Source organism: Mustela lutreola, chromosome 6, assembly GCF_030435805.1.
Source record: "Mustela lutreola isolate mMusLut2 chromosome 6, mMusLut2.pri, whole genome shotgun sequence".
In the NCBI taxonomy this organism is placed as follows: Eukaryota; Metazoa; Chordata; class Mammalia; order Carnivora; family Mustelidae; genus Mustela; species Mustela lutreola.
The window spans coordinates 142672165-142691665 of NC_081295.1; the positions used below are offsets into that span (position 1 = coordinate 142672165).

The 19501-nt window shown below is 39.5% G+C and overlaps 1 protein-coding gene across 1 annotated transcript in view; it reads left to right on the forward strand.

Moving 5' to 3' along the window:
• The window catches only part of SYCP2L (synaptonemal complex protein 2 like), a 126593-nt gene that overhangs the window by 3597 nt on the left and 103495 nt on the right, over window positions 1-19501 (forward strand). The window contains 5 exon segments of the mRNA XM_059179362.1: window positions 2808-2945; window positions 3353-3472; window positions 8226-8330; window positions 8688-8712; window positions 19314-19399. Of these exon segments, the coding sequence (XP_059035345.1) occupies window positions 2808-2945; window positions 3353-3472; window positions 8226-8330; window positions 8688-8712; window positions 19314-19399 (474 nt within the window).

Genomic DNA, 19501 nt, shown 5'->3' on the forward strand with positions numbered 1-19501 from the left:
GCCCGCGGTCCCACCAGTGGTCCCGCTTCTCAACATTCGTTTAACTGGAATCACTACTGGTGAAAAAAATAGTTAAGTCTGCATTTGGGTCTTTGAATTGACCCAACTTTCCATATTTGTAAGTAATAATATTGTAACATGTGCTGACATTCAAGGATCTTTTCAAGTCCATATAGAAGTAGGACTGTGAGCCCAAGCTAGATTAAAAAAAAAAAAAAAACCCCAAAACCAAAAAAACATAGCTTTAGGAGATATTTGAAGTTTATTTTTTTGTGTATTGTACTTTTAAATAATTGTTGGGGTGAAGTGAGCAGATGAGATGCTGTTATTTAATGTAGCATAATGTGTTGTGAAAACCAAGGTGCAGACCCAGGGATTACTCTTGAGGAAAAGGTGTAACGATCCATTGGTAAATGTCTTGTGAATTCTCTTGTGGGTGTTGCTAATATTTGATCCTGGAAGTTGCGGTAAAAGTCCCGGAGGAGTGTTTAAAATTCACTGAAGTCTAAAAGCAACCTAGAGCTCCATCTCACGACTGGGCTTGAAACACACTTTCCAAAACTTCATTTTATAAGCTCTCATTCTAAAAATGGTTCATTTAACCAAAGCCTTCTATTTGATAGCTGTCACTACAGAGTTTGTCTATTTTGTGTGACGGTGATGACAACGATGTCTGCTTTGCTACTTGTGGTAGTCTGTAGTTGTCCTAATACCGAAGAAAGTTCAATTATTTCTAAGTAGTATGTTACTTAGACCTATAATCAGTGGCACAAGTCAACAAAGTTCTTGTTCGGAATGACCCTATGATGCTTCATTACTTTAATTTTTAAAACTTGAGCTTCATTTCTTGGAGATATTTTTAAAAACAATCTTTTTGTACACAGGTAGAGGAAGGTCCTTTGCAGTCTGTGAAGGAAGACACTGGGAGTGGACTTGCCCCCCACGCTTTCTATGTAAAGATCAAGTTTATTTTTTGCTGGGGAGGGGAGGGAGAGAGCAGTGTGTGTGTGTGTGTGTGTGTATGTGTGTGTGCGCCCTCTTCCTAGTTTTGTGATTGCTGGCTATCAGCACAAAAGTTCTCAGTTGCTCAAGCCAGAGGCAGAGAAATCTTTGTTCCTTCCTCTTCCCTAGTCTCATATTCAGCTCATTACCATACCTTCGACTACCCTACCAATATCTTAGTCTGAACTATCTTGGGCCAGGTAGTATTCTAGGTAAACACTATTGAACAAAACATACAATTCCTCCCCACATGGAGCTTACAGCTTGGTAGAAAGCCAAAGAAATAGGTCACTGACCAAAGGAAAGGTGTAGGAAGGAAAGAAAGCGGAGATCATCATGGATTGTGGAGAGCAGAGGCACTTGCCTTACTTGAGTTAGTCCTGGAAGACTGACCTAAAAAGGTGATAATGAAGCTGAGATCAGAGGGTGATAAGGAGCCAGCCAGGTAGAAAGTGGCAGGAAGAAGCAGTCTAGGCATAGAACAGTCAGGGCAAAGGCCCTGAGGGAAGGCAGAATTTGAGTTAAAAAAAAAATTTAATGTAATTTAACTTTGTTGTTATTTTTGTTTTTGACTTAGTAGGGAAGTCAGGCAGAAGTTGACAGATCAAATCCTGCAGAGCCTTGAAGACCAAGGCAAAGGGTTTGGAATTATTCTGAGTGCACAGAAGCCAAGTGGAGTCTCAAGCAGGCAGAGGCTTGAGCGTCTGAGAGTCTGAGTGTAAATCGCAGCTAAGAGATCTCATGAAAGTTCTTAACCTTTCCCAGCCTTTCAATCTCCCCAGATAAAGAATCTGTCCTTTCAGGGTGGCGGTAAGGATTTCGTGAGAACATCAGTGGAACACTCCGGGCACAAAAGTTTCACTTAAAAATATTCTGTTCACGTGTTTAATTTCAAACGGTATCTTTCCTTTTAAATCAGTACTAAGAATATGCGGAATTCGGAGCTGTATATAGTAGAATACCTCCTTACTAAAACAATATTGTAGGGGAGCCTGGGTGGGTCAGTGGGTTAAGCCTCTGCCTTTGGCTCAGGTCATGATCTCAGGGTCCTGGGATCGAGTCCCACATTGCATAGGGCTCTCTGCTCAGCAGGGAGCCTGCTTCTCCCCCTCTCTTTCTCTCTGCCTGCCTCTCGGCCTACTTGTGATCTCTCTCTTTCTCTGTCAAATAAAATCTTTAAAAAATTGTATATTGGTAATTTAACTTTTGAGAATAAAATTTTATAAATGGAAAAAAATCCTATCTTCAGAGTACAGATACTTAGGGAAGGGTCTGTTCAAATGCATGTATTTAGAAGTAGGTCTTGGCTGATGTTCAGGTGGAAAAAATTTCTCTCATTATGACAATTCGCATACTTAGTCAACAACCTGTGATTGTGAAATTCATTTTCTTCAAATTCTGTCATTTGTGTCACTCATAATTTGCGTTTTTAGGGTCTTAGAATTTCTAACCTTAATAAGGAAAAAGTCTCTTCTCCCATAGATATCTGGACTTTAAGTGTAGTTCTCTCTAAGTCAGTGGCTCTCCAACTTAGCATGTAAGTTGGCGAAGCCCTCCCCCCGCCTCTTCCGGTGTTTCTGATTCCTAATCAGTCCCCTGGTGATGGCCATGCTGCTGGTGGTCCACAAACCAGGTTTTGAGCTTGTTGGCTTAAGACCGCTTGCAATGATTGCTAAATGATTTACTGTTCAAGATAGAACTACATTTATCCTCTATTAATTCCACACTGAATTATTGATAGAAATAGAACTATGAAACAAATATCCTTGGGGGGGAAATAATTTGCAAACTATTCAACTTTCCAGCTTCAATCACTTATTATGGATGCTTTCCATGATAAAGGATTTCAGAAAATAAAAGAGTATTTTCAACAGAGAGAAAGCAGCATTCCTCAAAAATACAATCATCTTGTATTCTATTATCTTGACAGATCCATAAATAAGGCAAGTAAAGTTGATTGTGTGTGGCGGGGGAGGGAGAATACCAATGTGTAACTATTCTGAATGCTTCCCTACCCCCCAAGTTTTATTGGGGGTATAATTGACCCTTAGCGCTGTATCTTCAAGGGGTATGATATAGTGCTGTGACTGACATGTACTGGGAAATGATGACCACAACAAATTTATTTAACATCTGTCATCTCCTAGATACAAAATAGAAAATTTCCTTGTGATGAAGGGCACCTGGCTGGCTGAGGCAGAAAAGCAAGGGGGCATGAGTTCGAGCCCCGTGTCGGGAATAGAGATTATTTAAAACCTAAAAAAAAATTTCTTTGTGCTGAGAACTTTTAGGATCCACTCCCTTAATAATTTCATTGTAAGGTTTTAACTTTGTGTGGTCTAATACCCAGCAACTGGAGAAAAATGAATTTCGACATGTTGCGCTGTTGCTGAAATGTCTTCAACGATTCTTCATTGACGGCCTCAAAGAAGAGGAGCCTTTGCTGATCCAGCAGGGACTGATCCCAAAGATAAGGGTCTTGTTTTAATTTTGTATGGCCTTGAGTCATTTAAAGAACTGGAATGAAACCAGTTATCTAGTTTGGTAGTTTGTTCCTTTGCAATCGAACTTGGAAAATTGGTAAGGATGCCTACAGTCTTTATCAGCAAACATGAAGTTCAGGACAGGTTGTTTGTATATGTGCTGCGTGCTCTGGGGGTCTGCAGAGATGAGCCCGACCTTCCCTCTTCTCCCCTTGACCAGCCAATGTTGTAGTCGCAGGTTTTAATTATTTTAGTGAATTTCACTTGAATATAGCCTGAGTCGGGAGTAACTATGACATGCCCCTCCACTCAAAGGCTCTAAAGCTATTTTAATAGACATGAGTAACAAGACTGATTTTGGATAAATGATCAAAAACTTCCCCTTGCCACAGCCTATTTTTCCAAACGTGAAACTCAGTTGAATCTGAGAAAACAAAGAGCAAAAATACTTATACTTATTAGAATACTTATTCTAATTCAGGCAGTTGTGACTGTTTATTCTGTGTTTTAGGGATTAACCAGAGGGTACTATTATGCTTTGACAATGGCATCTGGAAGCAAAACAGAGTTTATTAAATCTCTTGTTATATCCCTCTTTTCATGAGCAGATTTTGCAGCCCTTTTAGATGTTGATTTGTTGGTGAGGAGATGAGGGAAGATAGAGGGGCAGGAGCATGATCTAGCTGGTTCCAAAATCTCTTCCCGGCCACCCCCCTCTGGACTCTAGTATCTGACGTTTAGTCAGACCAGGTTGGCATGCTCGCTTCAGCACCTATACTAAAATTGGAATGATAGGAGATTAGCAAGGCCCCTGCTCAAGGAAGCAGAGAAAGTCTGTTATCTTAGGGTTTCACGTACTTGTGGATCATATACCGTGGAGGACATTAGGAGACGGAAAGGAAAAGAGAATTGGGGGAGATTGGAGGGGAAGAGGAACCATGAGAGACTGTGGACTCTGAGAAACAAACAAGGTTTTGGGGGGCTTGAGGGCTGGTGGTGGGTATTAAGGAGGGCATGTATTGCCTGGAGCACTGGGTGTTAGACAACGAATCTTGCAACACTGCATCAAAAACTAATGATGTATTTTATGGTGATATAACACAATAAAAAAAAGTTAAAGTGGTCCTAGATGAGTAAATGGAATATAATTTATTCATATGAAATTCATATGAACTTAGAGTTCTAGAAGACAAAACAGTGGCTAACACTGGTGGTGATAGTGACTAGAGAGCAGCCCTGGGAAAGTTTATGAAGTGGAAATGTTCTATATCTTGATATGATGTGTGATTACATGTTGTATATTACCATACATAATTTAAAAAATATTATCCGTTTTAAAAAAAAGACCAGGTTGGCTCAGGGAAATCTCCCCGGGCGCCACCACTTCCCTATTTTTTTTTTTCTTCAAACTTTAAAGGGACTCTAACTATGTGGCACCCCCTCCTCTTGGGGGTGGAGGGAAGAGCTAATGAACACCAGGCTTTCCCTAACTCCTCTCAGGGATTTTAAAACCGTTTGGAGGGTGGGGGGCGGGGGGGGGGGGGATGAATCTAAGCGTTTTGCTTAGGTAAACTCTATATTTCATTTTGCACATAGTGCCTCCTAACTCCCTCATATAGTTACACAGATGACAGGAGATGGGGAAGAGGGGGTAAAACCACTTCAAAGGAAGGGGAACAGGATATACAGCCCCCGCCCCCCCCCCCCCCACCGTGACTTGAAACCCTAAGCTGATTGGTTTTTTGTTTTGTTTTGTTCTGGGGCAGGGGAAGATGAGTTGGGATCTGTCCCAACCTGATTTTCTGTTCAGATTTTAAAAATACCCCTCCAAGGGGTGCCTGGGTGGCTCAGTGGGTTAAGCCTCTGCCTTCAGGCTCAGGTCATGATCCCAGAGTCCTGGGATCCAGCCCGCATTGCATTTGGGCTCTGTGCTCCACAGGGAGCCTGCTCCCCCACCCCCTACTTGTGATCTCTGTCAAATAAATAAAATCTTAAAAAAAAACCCTCCAAGATTTAAAGGGTCAGATCAAATTTCCACTGGAGTTTTGAAATCAAATGGAAATTTCCATATTCTGTTGGAATTCTGCTTGGCGATGGAAATTTGAGAACCAGAACTTAGGCACATTCTAAAGCCTGTTCTGTTTCATGTAGGTTTAGGCCAAAGAAAAATAGAAGGATACTGTCAAAGTGGATGGGATACTAGGTTCTTTACTTTTTTTTTCTATTTATTTATTTGACAGAGATCACAAGTAGGCAGAGAGAGAGAAAGAGAGAGAAAGAGAGAGAGAGAGAGAGAGAGAGAGAGAGAGAAGGCTCCCTTCTGAGCAGAGAGCCTGATTCTGGGCTCTATCCCAGGACCCTGAGGTCATGACCTGAGCCAAAGGCAGAGGCTTAACCCACTGAGTCACCCAAGCACCCCTAGATTCTATACTTCTAAAGTTGATTAGTTTTGCAGGTCAACTCAAAAGGCATTGGGAAATTATTCTCCCCAGAGTAAGAATTTCCTGTGGAAAGGAAAGTATTTAGTCCCGTACCCTAAGATCCTGGAGAATTAAGCAACTTGTCTTCTACCATATAAGTAGTATAAGTGGAAGTAGTAGAAGTGGAAGTAGTAGAAGTGGAAGTAGTAGAAGTGGAAGTAGTAGAAGTGGAAGTAGTAGAAGTGGAAGTAGTAGAAGTGGAAGTAGTAGAAGTGGAAGTAGTAGAAGTGGAAGTAGTAGAAGTGGAAGTAGTAGAAGTGGAAGTAGTAGAAGTGGAAGTAGTAGAAGTGGAAGTAGTAGAAGTGGAAGTAGTAGAAGTGGAAGTAGTAGAAGTGGAAGTAGTAGAAGTGGAAGTAGTAGAAGTGGAAGTAGTAGAAGTGGAAGTAGTAGAAGTGGAAGTAGTAGAAGTGGAAGTAGTAGAAGTGGAAGTAGTAGAAGTGGAAGTAGTAGAAGTGGAAGTAGTAGAAGTGGAAGTAGTAGAAGTGGAAGTAGTAGAAGTGGAAGTAGTAGAAGTGGAAGTAGTAGAAGTGGAAGTAGTAGAAGTGGAAGTAGTAGAAGTGGAAGTAGTAGAAGTGGAAGTAGTAGAAGTGGAAGTAGTAGAAGTGGAAGTAGTAGAAGTGGAAGTAGTAGAAGTGGAAGTAGTAGAAGTGGAAGTAGTAGAAGTGGAAGTAGTAGAAGTGGAAGTAGTAGAAGTGGAAGTAGTAGAAGTGGAAGTAGTAGAAGTGGAAGTAGTAGAAGTGGAAGTAGTAGAAGTGGAAGTAGTAGAAGTGGAAGTAGTAGAAGTGGAAGTAGTAGAAGTGGAAGTAGTAGAAGTGGAAGTAGTAGAAGTGGAAGTAGTAGAAGTGGAAGTAGTAGAAGTGGAAGTAGTAGAAGTGGAAGTAGTAGAAGTGGAAGTAGTAGAAGTGGAAGTAGTAGAAGTGGAGGAAGAAGAACCTAGTACATCTATAAATAACTCTTTTGTCTGGTTTCTGGTAATCCCACAGCTGTAGGGATATGTATGATCATGGCATAGAAGTAGGTCCCAGAGAGTGATTTTCTAATCCCAAGTCTTGATCAAAAATGTGGCACTGCCCTCACTTCTCTGAATCTCTGCTCAACATATTCTGGTGTGCTGAGAGGGGAATAGGATTTAGGGTGGTGAATGGAATCATGACAAACATACTTAAAAGCATACAATTCAGAGTAGGACTATAGGAAGGGGGAAATCCCGCCTTAGCAGTGAGTTCCGCTGTATAGAAGGCTTTTTTTAATCCTCTTCCCTTAAGCTGTTGGAGAAAAGTTTGCTTCAGAGGGTGGATGGTTCAATCTAGTACAAATCTTTGCCTGGTTTGAGATCAAAGAAACATCCCTTAGAACTCCGTAGTGGCCCTCCCCCCTCACTGTGCATTAGAAGCCCCTGGAGAGCTTTAAAAAGCCCTCTCTGGGTCCCTGCTCCGGAGAGAGTGATGTACTGGGTCTGTGATGGGTCTAAGGCATCAGGGGTTTCAAAGCTCTCCGGGTTTTCCTAATGTACAGTTAAGGTTGCCAGTGGATTGGTTTGTCCATGGTCTCCAGCTGGGCTGCTTTGGGTTCTTGGCTCCAAAGTGAACCAAGTTTCTAAGGCTCCCTCCTCTAAGATTTTTTTCATTACGAACTCTTCATACTACGTGTTCAATTGAAAATGTCAAACTATGCTCACAGGATTATTTTTATAAGCCAAAATGGTCTAAAGATGGCCCTCCCTTTTTTTGAATAAACATTCTAGGAGGGTTTATGAGTTTACTTTAAATCCTACCAGTCCTAGCAACTTAATAGGAATGGGGATATACGTTCCTACAGGAAAACAAATCTCCAATCAGCAGGAAGCTTTTGGCAGAAGATCGGCCTGAAGCATATATACTGTACTAACTTACTTCTGGAGCACTTTCCAAATTCTGCATATTCTTTGAATAGTTTTTCTCCAGCCTCCTAGATGACAAAATTGCTGCTGTGTTGGGGAGGCCCATTTATCTCCATCTTTAATCACTAGCCCCTATATAGGACTTTTTGGCATCAATCCTGGCCAACTCTGGCCAGTATCTGAGAACTTATTGGTACAACCCTCTAGCAGTAGGACTTGATTCTGGAGAGTTCTAGATGGAGGCCTTAGAGGTCTACCTGAAATGTTCTAGAAACCAGTCTCTAAAACTATTTTGTTCTGGTAAAAGATTTATGAAACTTTATTGAATAGACAGTAGTTACAGTCACAGAAAGTTCCATTATTGTTTCTTCTCTTGTGTACATGGTTTCCTGGTTTGAAAAAACAACCGCATTTCTGACCATGGCAGAGTCAGCGTCCGACACATCCCTGACTGATGTTCTAGAAGACTTCTTTGACACAGCCTTGGTAAGGAAGCAAGGACAGAGACCATTGGTAATTGGCAGAATCTTCAAGTTATTTATAAAACTTGTTTTCTAAGATGTGGGTTTTGCCAATACTCTCATATTTTATTGAAATACATGAAAAAGAAACCATATATAACCAATGCTATAGAAAAAAGTGATTTCTTTTCATGCATACATTATTCAACTATTTCAGGGAGATCAGCTGATTTTAATAGTGACTGAAGGTCAGATAGGATTTATTTCTTTTTCCTACTAATGAAAGTCCACTCCTGCCTATTAGAGAAATATCAAGTCTAATGAATTAATGTTAGTTGATAATGGTTTATAAAATAATACAAGCTTTACTTTTTCTTTCTAGATTATTTCCAGGAGTAGTAGTAAAGGTAAGTATATTTATAACTAAATTGACTATTTATTAGAATATTCTGGTATAAATATTCATCTAAATAACATGTAAAAGTAAAACATGTTTCAGTACTTGGCTTTATTGGCCTCCTACCCCGGGTTGTCCTGTAGTAACAGATTTTGTTATAAAGTATGTCTTGATTTGCCTGAGGTCCATTTTATTTTGTATTAAATATTTTTAATGCGGGACACCTGGGGGGCTCAGTTGGTTAAGTGTTTGTCTTTGCCTCAGGTCATGATCCCAGGGTCCTGGGATGGAGTCCTGGCTGGGGCTCCCAGCTCAGCAGGGAGTCTGTTGCTTCCTCCCTCTCTGCTGGTACCCCTGCTTATGCGCTTGTGCACGTTCTCTCTCTCTCTCTCTCTCTCTGTCAATGTTTTAATAAGTTTCAATGTAAGTACAGTTGACTTAGAGTTTTGGGGGTATAATATAGCCATCTGACAATTAGGTACATGACTTAATGCTCTGTCGTCTTATAACATTATTGCAGTATTGTTCATACTCTCTGAGAAGGCATTCTAAGAAAGAAGAAGAAAGAAGCAAGCCTTCTGTACTGTTTACACAGCTATATTCAGGATAACTTACTGATGGGGGGTGGTGGGATGGAGCAGACCAATGATCCCCAAGCTAGGCAGCCGTTCGCTGCCAAGTCCGGGCCTTAATCCGCAGCCTGTATAGTGTGAGGAGCATGGTGGTCGGGTCAAGGGTAGTTATCTCAAGCCGTACCAGCTGTGCACCAGAGATCTGTACTAGTTCCCTGCAGTGGGGGCTTCTGGGCCTTACTTAAGGGATGGTCAGTCAGAATGAGACTGCATATTCCAGTCAGGACACCCCTTCTCCATGGGGCATGGAGCATGGAGCCCTGAGGCAGGTCACGGCGCGAATACAAACAAGACACGGAGTCGGAGTTGGAGGCCAGAGATGGAGTTCGTGTTGTTAGCACTCCTCCAGCTGTGCTTCTCATCTCTGACTTGTGACAGGAGGTTTGTAACTCTGGATCCCCTTCGTCTCTTTTGCCGATCCCCCACCCACCTCCCCTCGGGCAATCACCTTTGTCCTTTGCATTTAAAAATCCGTTTTGTTGTTCATTTATTTTCTGGATTCCACATAGAAGTGAAATCATGGATTTCTGATTTGTTTCACTTAGGGTTAATGCCCTTAGGTCCATCTGTGTTGTAAATGGCAAGATCTCATCTTTTTATGTTTGAGTTCCTGTCCATAGTATCTACCATATCTTTTCCCATTCATCCACTGATGGACCCTTGAGTTTTGCCCGCCGCTTGGCTGTTACAAATAATGCTGTTATAAACATAGAGGTGCATAGATCTTTTCAAATTAGTGTTTTCACTTTCTTTGAGTAAATACCTAGTAGTGAAATGACTACATCAAAACGGTATGTGTAATTTTTTGAGGAGCCTCCATACTGTTCTGGGGGCTGTACTGGTTTTCGTTCCCAACAACTGTCTACACATGTTCCTTTTTCTCCACATCTTCACCGACATCTGCCCTGTATATACCTGCCTCTTTTGTTGTAGATTGACTAGATGAGTAGGAGTTTCTCTGACCTCTGTTCTGTTGCACTAGGTATATATTTTTGTGCTAGTAATACCATACTACTTTGATTACTATAGCTTTGTAATATGGTTTGAAATCCAGAAGCACGATACCTCCATCTACTTTCCCAAGATTGCTTTGTTATTTGGTATCTTTTTTGGTTCCATACTAATCTTAAGATTATTTGTTCTGGTTCCGTGGAAAATACCATAGGTATTTTGCTAGGATTTGCATTGAACCTGTAGATTACTTTGGGTAGTATGGACATTTAAACAATATTCTTCCAATTCATGAGCATGGTATATCCATTTATTTGTATCTTCAGTGGTTTTTTTTTTAATTAATGTTTTACTGTTCTTAAAATATAGGTCTATACCCTCCTTGATTAAACTTATTCCTAAATATTGTAATGCAATTATACATGGGATTATTTTCTTAGTCTTTCTACTAGTTCATTATTAGTATATAGAAACACAACAGATTTCTATATATTTTTTTGGGGGGGGTACCCTGAAAATTTGTGAATGTTTTTAAAAATTTTTTCAGCTTCTTCTCTTCTTAAAAAATTTAATTTCAATATAGTTAACAGTGTTATATTAGTTTCAGGTGTACAACATAGTGATCTAACAATTTTATACATTAGTGCTCACCATAAGTATATTCTTAATCCCCTTCACCTATTTCACCCATCTGCTTGCCCACCTCCCCTCTGATAACCATCTGCTTATTCTCTGTAGTTAAGAGTCTATTTTTTGGTTTGTGGGGTTTTTTTCTTTGTTAAATTCCACATAGGGTGAGATCGTATGGTATTTGTCTTTCTATGGCTGGACTATCTTGCTTAGCATTTTACTCTCTAGATATTGTTGCAAATGGCACAACTTCATTCTTATGGCTGAACAATCTGTTCTCTGTGTGTATATATATATATATACACACATACATACACATGCCACATTTTTTCCATTCATCGGTGGACACTTTGGCAATTTCCATAAAGTGGCTTTTGTAAATCTACTGTAAGCATAGGGGTACATCCTTCAAATTAGAGTTTTTGTATTCTCTGGCTCAATACACACTAGCGTGAATACTGGCTCATAGAAGTTTCTGAGGAACCTCCATACCGTCTTCCACAGCAGCTGCACCAGCTCGCGTTGCCACCAACAGTATGAGACAGTTCCTTTATCTCCATATCCTCGCCAACACTTGTTTCTTTGTTGATTTTAGCCATTCCAACAGGTATGAGGTGATATCTCATTAGTTTTGATTTGTATTTTCCTGATGAGTGACATGGAACATTTTTTCATGATGAGTGACGTAAGCATCTCTTCATGTGTCAGTTGGCCATCTGCATGTTGTCTTAGAAATGCCTGTTCATGTCTTCTTTCCATTTTTCAATTAGGTTATTTCTTCGGTGTTGGGTTCTATAAGTTCTTTACATATTTTGAATACTAACCCTTTACTGGATATGTCATTTGCAAATATCTTCTTCCATTCAGCAGGTTTTCTTCTAGTTTCATTGGCTATTTCCTTCATTGTAGGGAAGCTTTTTATTTTGATGAAGTCCCAGCAGTTTATTTTTGCTTTTGTTTCCCTTGCCTCAGGAGACCTATCTAGACAAACGTATGGCTGATGTCAGAGACCTTAACACCTCTGCTCTCATCTATGGTTTTTATGGCTTTTAGATCTCAAATTTAGGTCTTGAATCCATTTTGAGTTTATTTTTGTGTATGGTGAAAGTAATATGATTTCATTCTTTAGCATATAGCCGCCCAGTTTTCCCAGCACCATGTGTTGAAAAGACTAGACTAACTAGACTATCTTTTTTCCCATTGAATAGTCTTTCCTGCTTTGTCAAAGATTAAGTAACCACATAATCATGGGTTTGTTTCTAGACTTTCTCTTCTGTTCTATTAATCTTTGTCTCTGTTTTTGTGCCAGTACCATACTTTTTTGTTTACTATATTATAATGTGGAAACTGGCATTGTGCTACATACAGCTTTTTCAAGATTGCTGTGGCTATTTGGGATCTCATGTGGTTCAATACAAATTTTAGAATTGTTCTAGTTGAGAAAAATGCTGTTATTATTTTGATAGGGATGGCATTAAATCCGTAGACTGCTTTGGGTACTATGGACGTCTTAATATTTTTCCAATCTATGAGCATGAATTATCTTCCTATTTGTGCCCTCTTCAATTTCTTTCCTCAACGTTTTTTAGTTTTCAGAGTATAGTTCTTAACCTCTTTAGTTAAGTTTATTCCTAAGTATTTTGTTTGGTGCAGTTGTCCATGGGATTGTTTTCTTAGTTTCTTCTTTGTTGTTTCTTTATTGGTGTATAGAAATGCAGTGGACTTCTGTACATTGATTTTTATATCCTACAACTTTACTGAATTCCTTTATCAGTTCTAGTTTTTTGGTGGAGTCTTTAGGTTTTCTATATAGAATATGGCCATCTGCAAATAATGGGTTTTACTTCATTCTTACCAATTTGGATGTCTTTTTATTTCTTTGTTGTCTACGTGCTGGGGCTAGGACTTCCAGTATTGTGTTAATAAAAGGTGACAGTGGGCATCCTTGCCTTGTTCCTGACCTTAGGGGGAAATGCTCTGTTTCCCCCATTGAGTAATGATGTTAGCTGTGGGTTTTTCATAAAAGACCTTAGTTATGTTCCCTCCAAACTGACTTTCTTGAGGGTTTTAATCATGAACAGATATAGAACAAACATTTGATAAAGGACAATGTCTATTAAAATGTTCTTTTATATTTCATTTATTTGTGACCCTGAAACACCCTTATATCCCAGGAATACATTTCACTTCATCAGGGTGAGTGACTTTTTTTTTTTTTTAATGTATCTGTGATTTTTCTTTTCTTTGCTAATTTTTTTTTTAAACTTCTTGTATTAGAGATCATTGGTTTCTTCACTCTTGTGGTGTATGTGGTATCTTTATCTGGGTTTGGGATCAGGGAAATGTTGGCCTCATAGAATGAACTCGGAATTCTCCTTCCTTTTATTTTTTTTAAAGAATAGTTTGAGAAGAATAGGTATTAAGTCTTCTCCCCACACCCTCACTTTTTAAATGTTGGGGAGGGGGAAGCACAGGAGGAGGAAAAGGAAAGATGGCAGAAGGGGTGGGTGGAGAGAATCTTAAGCAGGTTTCATGCCCAATACAGAGCCCACCGCCAGGCTCAGTCTCACAACCCTGAGTTCATGACCTGGGCTGAAATCAAGAAACCCAGGTACCCTGTTTTTTCTCCTAAATGTTTGGTAGCTTCTCCTGTGAAGCCATCTGGTCCTGGACTTTTGTTTGTTGGGAATTTTTTGATCACTGATCCAGTTTCATTGCTGGTAATCAGTCTGTTCAAATTTTCCACTTCTTCCTGATACAGTTTTAGAAGGTTATGTTTCTAGGAATTACCCATTTCTTCTAGGTTGTTCAGTTTGTTGGCATACACTTTTTAAAATCTCTTGTATTTCTGTGGTGTGGATTATTTCACTTGTGACTTTAGGTGTGGAAGGATTTTTGTTGCTGTTGTGTTGCCGTTTGTGAGTCTAGCTAGAGGTTTATCAATTTCTTTGATCTTTTTCAAAGAACTAGCTCCAGGTTACAGATTTTCTTCCTTTCAGCACTTTGAATACATCATATCATTCTCTTCAGGCCTAGAAGTTTTCTGCTGAAAGATTGGCTTGTGTGTGTGTGTGTGTTTCCCCTCAAACATATATAACTAGTTTGCTGCTTTTAAAATTCTCTTTATTACTGCATTTTGCCATTTTTAACTGCTGTCTCAGGGTGGACATCTTTGGGTTGATTTTTTTAAAATTTGTTTTTGTTTTTGTTTTTGTTTTTGTTGGGAGAGCTCTATGCCTCCTGGATATGGATATCTGTTTCCTTGCCCAGATTAGGGAAATTTTCAGCTCTACTTCAAATAGATTTTTCTGCCCCCTTTTTGTTCATCTCCTTCTGAGATCCCTTAATGTGATTTTGATGGAATTACTGAACTCCCTAAGTCAATTCTCATTTTGCCTAATTTTTTCTCACCTGCTCAGTTTGATTACTTTGCATTATTACCATCTTTCATGTTAATTCACTCCTTTCCTTTCTTTAGCTGATTGATTTCATCTAGTATATTTTTAGCCTCATTGTGTTCATCTCTGGTTCTTCTATCTTTTAAGATTTATTTTAAAGCGTGCATGTGCACAGTGAGGGGAGGGTAAAGGGAGAGGGAAAGATTGTCACAAGCATAGTCAATGCTGAGCACAAAGCTCAACACAGGACTGGAACTTATAACCCTGAGATCACAACTGAGCCCAGAGTCAGACATTTAACCAACTGTGCCATCCAGGAGCTCTTCTGGTTCTTTTATTTTGACTTTAAGATTTTATTAGAGTGCTCACAAGCAGGGGGAACAGGAGAGGGAGAAGGCTCCCTGTAGGGAGACTGATGCAGGGCTTGATCCCGGGACCTGAGATCATGACCTGAGCCAAAGGCAGACACTTAACCAACTGGGCCACCGAGTTGCACTCCTCTGGTTCATGTTTTTGTTTATTTTGTTTTTGTGATTTTGGGGGTGTGTGTGTATGTATGTGTATTTAATCTTTGTTAATGGTTTCTCTTATATCCTCTGCTTTTAAGTCCATTGTATATTTTATGATCCTTACTCTGAATTTATCAGCCATGTGACTTATATTCACTTTATGTCTCTTTTCATAGTCTTTTCCTGTTCTTTAGACAAAATGAGACTGGACTGTTCCAATTTTGTGTCTGTTTGTGTGTTTGGAAAGTCTGCTCTGTCTCCTGCTTGTAAAAACAATAGCCTTTTGAAGGAAGGGTCCTATATTTTCCTGTGGTGCAATGTCCCCTCTTCACTAGAACTTGGTGCTTTAGGTATCCCTTATGTGTTGTGTGTACCCTGCTGTTGTGGGAATTCACCTTTTTTGTGTGGGAATCCTTGGTGTATAGTATGTTTCTCTCCCTTCATTTCTGGGGCTGCTCCTTCCTCCCGGCCAGGAATGGCTGCTGTCAGTTTGGCTCTCCACTTCCTCTCCACCCTTCTTATCCTCTCCAATATGGCCTCTTCTATGCCTTTGTCGAGTTTGTTGTGCCTGTGTTCAGGTTGTTTTCTGGGTTATTTGCTCTGTTGAGTGTTAACAATTTATATCTGTGGGAGGAGGTCACTTAGGGTTTTCTTACCCTATCTTCCCTATGATGGTAAGAGTCCATATGCATTTAACGTAATCAACAGGTATGTATTGGCATTTTAATTGTTTTCCAGTTGTTTTTTAGTTATGTATCTTCTGGTTTCTTCCCCTGTGGTTCTTTTTTTTTTTTAAAGATTTTATTTATTTATCAGAGAGAGGGGGGAGAGAGCGAGCACAGGCAGACAGAATGGCAGGCAGAGGCAGAGGGAGAAGCAGGTTCCCTGCTGAGCAAGGAGCCTGATGTGGGACTCGATCCCAGGACACTGGGATCATGACCTGAGCCGAAGGCAGCTGCTTAACCAACTGAGCCACCCAGGCGTCCCTGTGGTTCTTTTTTTAAATTAATATTTTATTGATCTATTTGGGAGAGGATGAGGGAGAGGCAGACTCCCTGCCAAGCAGGGAACCTGATGCGGGGCCCAATTCCAGGGCTCTGGGATCACGAGCTAAAGGCAGTTGCTCAACCAACTGAGCCACCCAGGTGCCCTTCCCCTGTGGTTTGAAGGGTGTTTTTTTTAGGGTTACACTTGGATTCCTTTTTCTTCTGTGTATATATATCAGAGGTTTTTTAATTTATGATTATCATTAGGTGCATATGTCATCTTGTGTGTCATAGCAGCCTTTATTAAGTTGATAGTCACTTAAGTTTGAACACATTCTAAAAGCACCAAATTTTTACTCCATCTTCCATGTTTTATGTATATATTTTGCATCGTCTTATTTTTGTCTGTCCTTGACTGTTTTTTCTGTAGATATAGCAGATTGTACTACTACAGTGTGTTAACAAACTGGTTTTATAATTGAATCTACTATAATTATAGTTGTTTTACCTGTGAATTTTGTCCTCCTATAACTTTCTAGCAATGGCCTTTTCTTTTCACTCAAATAATTCCCTTTAACCTTTCTTGTAAAGCTGGTTTAAGGGTGATGAACAGTCTTAGCTTTTGTTTGAGAAAATTTTTATCTCTTCTATTCTGAATGATAACCTTGCTGGATAGAATATTCTTGGTTATAGGTTTTTTTCCTATTAGCACTTTGAATATATCATTCCATTACCTTCTGGCCCACAATGTTTCTGCTGAAAAATAAGCTGATAGCGTTGTGAGGTCTCCCTTATATGTAATGGTTTTCCTTTGCTGCTTTTAATATCCTCTGACTCCTTTTTGTCATTTTTAGTATTTGTGTCTTGGTGTGGACCTCCATGGGTTCATCTTGTAGGATTTCTCTGTGCTTCCTGGATCTGGTTGTCTGTTTCCTTCTCCAGTTTAGGGAATTTTTCAGTTATTTTTTTCAAATAAGTTTTCCACACATTTCTTATCTTCTGGGATCCTTACAATGTGAATGTTATTGTGGTTGATATGTTGCTGAATTCCCTTAACCTATTCTCAATTTCTACTTTTTTGCTGTTCAGCTTGGTTCTTTTGCATTACCCTGTCTTCCAGATCACAAACTGTTCTTTTGTCTCCTCTAATACACTATTGATTCTCTCTAGTTGTTTGCTTTTTGTTGTTGCTTTGTTTTGATTCTTGAATTCATCTGACTTTTTTTTTCATATTTTTTATCTTTATTGATCTAACTTTGATCCACTCTTTTCAAGTCCAGTGAATATTTCTATGACCATTACTTTGAATTCTCTATCATATTTCTTATCTTCATTTCTTTTAGCTCTTATGCTGTGATTTTTGTCCTGTTCGTTCATTTAGTACATATTCTTGTTTGTCTTCTATATGTGAAGGAGGAATAGCTGTGTCGCCTAGGCTTGAAAGTTTTGTGTAGAAGTTCAGTGGTTCCCTGTAGTGCCATGCCCTCTAGTCATCAGAACCACACAAGCTGGGGTATCTCATATGTGGGCTGCATATAACTTACTGTTGTGTCTAGCTATGTTTTCAGCCCAGTTAGCTCCACAGGTCTACTTTGCCTCCTGTGGATACACTGGGCAGGGTTTGATCCATGCAGCATTGAGGGGCCTGTGTAAGTCCTCTGTGGGTTCATAGGTGAATAGGGTCAGTCAGTCTGGTGGTCTGGAATTAGCCTCTCTGTGTGAGTGTATCAGATGACCAGTCTTTCTCCCTGTATAGCTCAAAGGCTTTCATTGGTGGGTGAGGATGGCAGTCAGACTAGGTATGTGCAATCAGCCTTTTTGTTGCAAGTATACCTAATGGCAGGGCTTTCTCCCTCTGTGATCAGTGAAAAGGCTTGGCTTCTAGAACTGTGGGCAAACTGGTGTGTAGGATTATTTCCTCCTCTCTAGGGTAGTAGTCTCTTTGGAGTGGTGCTGGTTTCCCACTGGGGCACGTTGCATTGTGTGGTGGGGTAGGAGTCACTTGTAAGGATGGCTGTGAAGACGAGTGGGTTGAATGGGGCAGGTCTGTAAGGGAGCACTGGGGGTGGGGCATGTGGTTCTAGCAAGACTGGAGGAGCATGTTCCTGCTGGCTCTAGTAAATGTCCAGCTATGTAAGCTGAGGGACAGGAAGAAAAATGGTGCCCACCAACATTTTTGTTCTTAGAGAAGTCTCCTAAAGATTCCTGCCCCTCTTCCACATACTGAGATTAGTAAATCAATCTCTTTCGTGTATGCCTCAGGTACTTTTAAAACTGCTGCTTTTATGTCGTGTCTCAGGACAGGTTATTATGCTGTCTTTTTGTGGGTGGGGACTCTTCCGTAGAATTCATGTTCTTTTACTTTTTTTGTGAACAGTCACATGCTTCTTAAATCTTCATTTCCTGAAGAAAGCACTTCTTAAAAAGTCCCTTTTCTGCTACCTGGCAGCGTTCCTCTTTCCCTTTTCTAAGGCTCTATTTGTTTTCTTTACTATGTATATGAAAAGAGGATACCTGATAGTTGCTAATTAACAGGTACATAAATGTTTTTAGGATCCTCTGCTGTCCATCTGGGCTGTGTTGAAATCTTCAGGCTTCAAACTGGCAGGCAAGTTGTTGGCACAGCTCCTAGTCAAACTTTTGATTTCCAGAGATCATCCAGCAGTATCAATGTGGCTTTTTGATAGAAGATGAATCTTTTTTTAACTTCTGTTTTTCTGGTTTGGGGCTCATATAATCTTATGAGTTTTATGGGGCGTGAATATATGACATATGACAAAAAAAATCTGTATATCAAAATTGCGCCTTTGAGCCTATGAAAGTAATGTTCATACCACAAATGTTTTCACTTTTTATATCTGTACTGTAATTTTATCTTAATGTGCATAAATGAAATCATAGTGTAATAAGCAGGATAATTAATCTATAAACAATATTATATAGTAATATTGATAATTATAATAAATATTAATAGTATTAGAATAAATACTATTAACATAATATATTGCTAATATTGATATACATAATTAATAATAGGATAATCACATACCCATTTCTTTTCACTATGTACTGACTTAAAAATAACTGAAGTTTCTCCAGTTAATGCTATTTAATAAAGGTCAATACTTTGTTCAAACCCTGCTTTTGTTAGCATAATATCTTTAAAATTTTCATTTTTGGAAAAATATACAATGTGAGAAACAACAAAACTACAGTAGCTCTCCTTTCTATATCTGTCACTCAGTCTGGATTAAAAAACAAAAAGTTTTGCTTGAGAAAAGGTAATCACACACAGCCACACTTTGTGTATGCTGCTCCTTTCCTCAATGAAGGTCTAAACACTGCAAGTGTATTTTGTCCCTGTCTTATTGCCCAGACTGTTTCAATTTCTAAAATGTTCTCTGTTCTCATGGCGTTTCCAGTCTTTGCCTCTTCCTGTTTTGTGGGATTCACTTCCTTATCCTCTTCGCATCCATTTGACTTTTTTCTAAAATTATGCTTTCAGGGAAAATGCAGATTTTGGATTCCTTCATATTTACCTTAGGGTTTCTGGTGACAGGAAAGACTGTAAGTCATCTGATTCAACAGGAGGTGAGTTGCAAATAACAAATCTGCTAACAATCGCTATAAAGGCCTTTGAGAAGGTTGTTCAATTGGCCTCCATGTTTCTTCCCTGTAAATACTTTCCCTGTC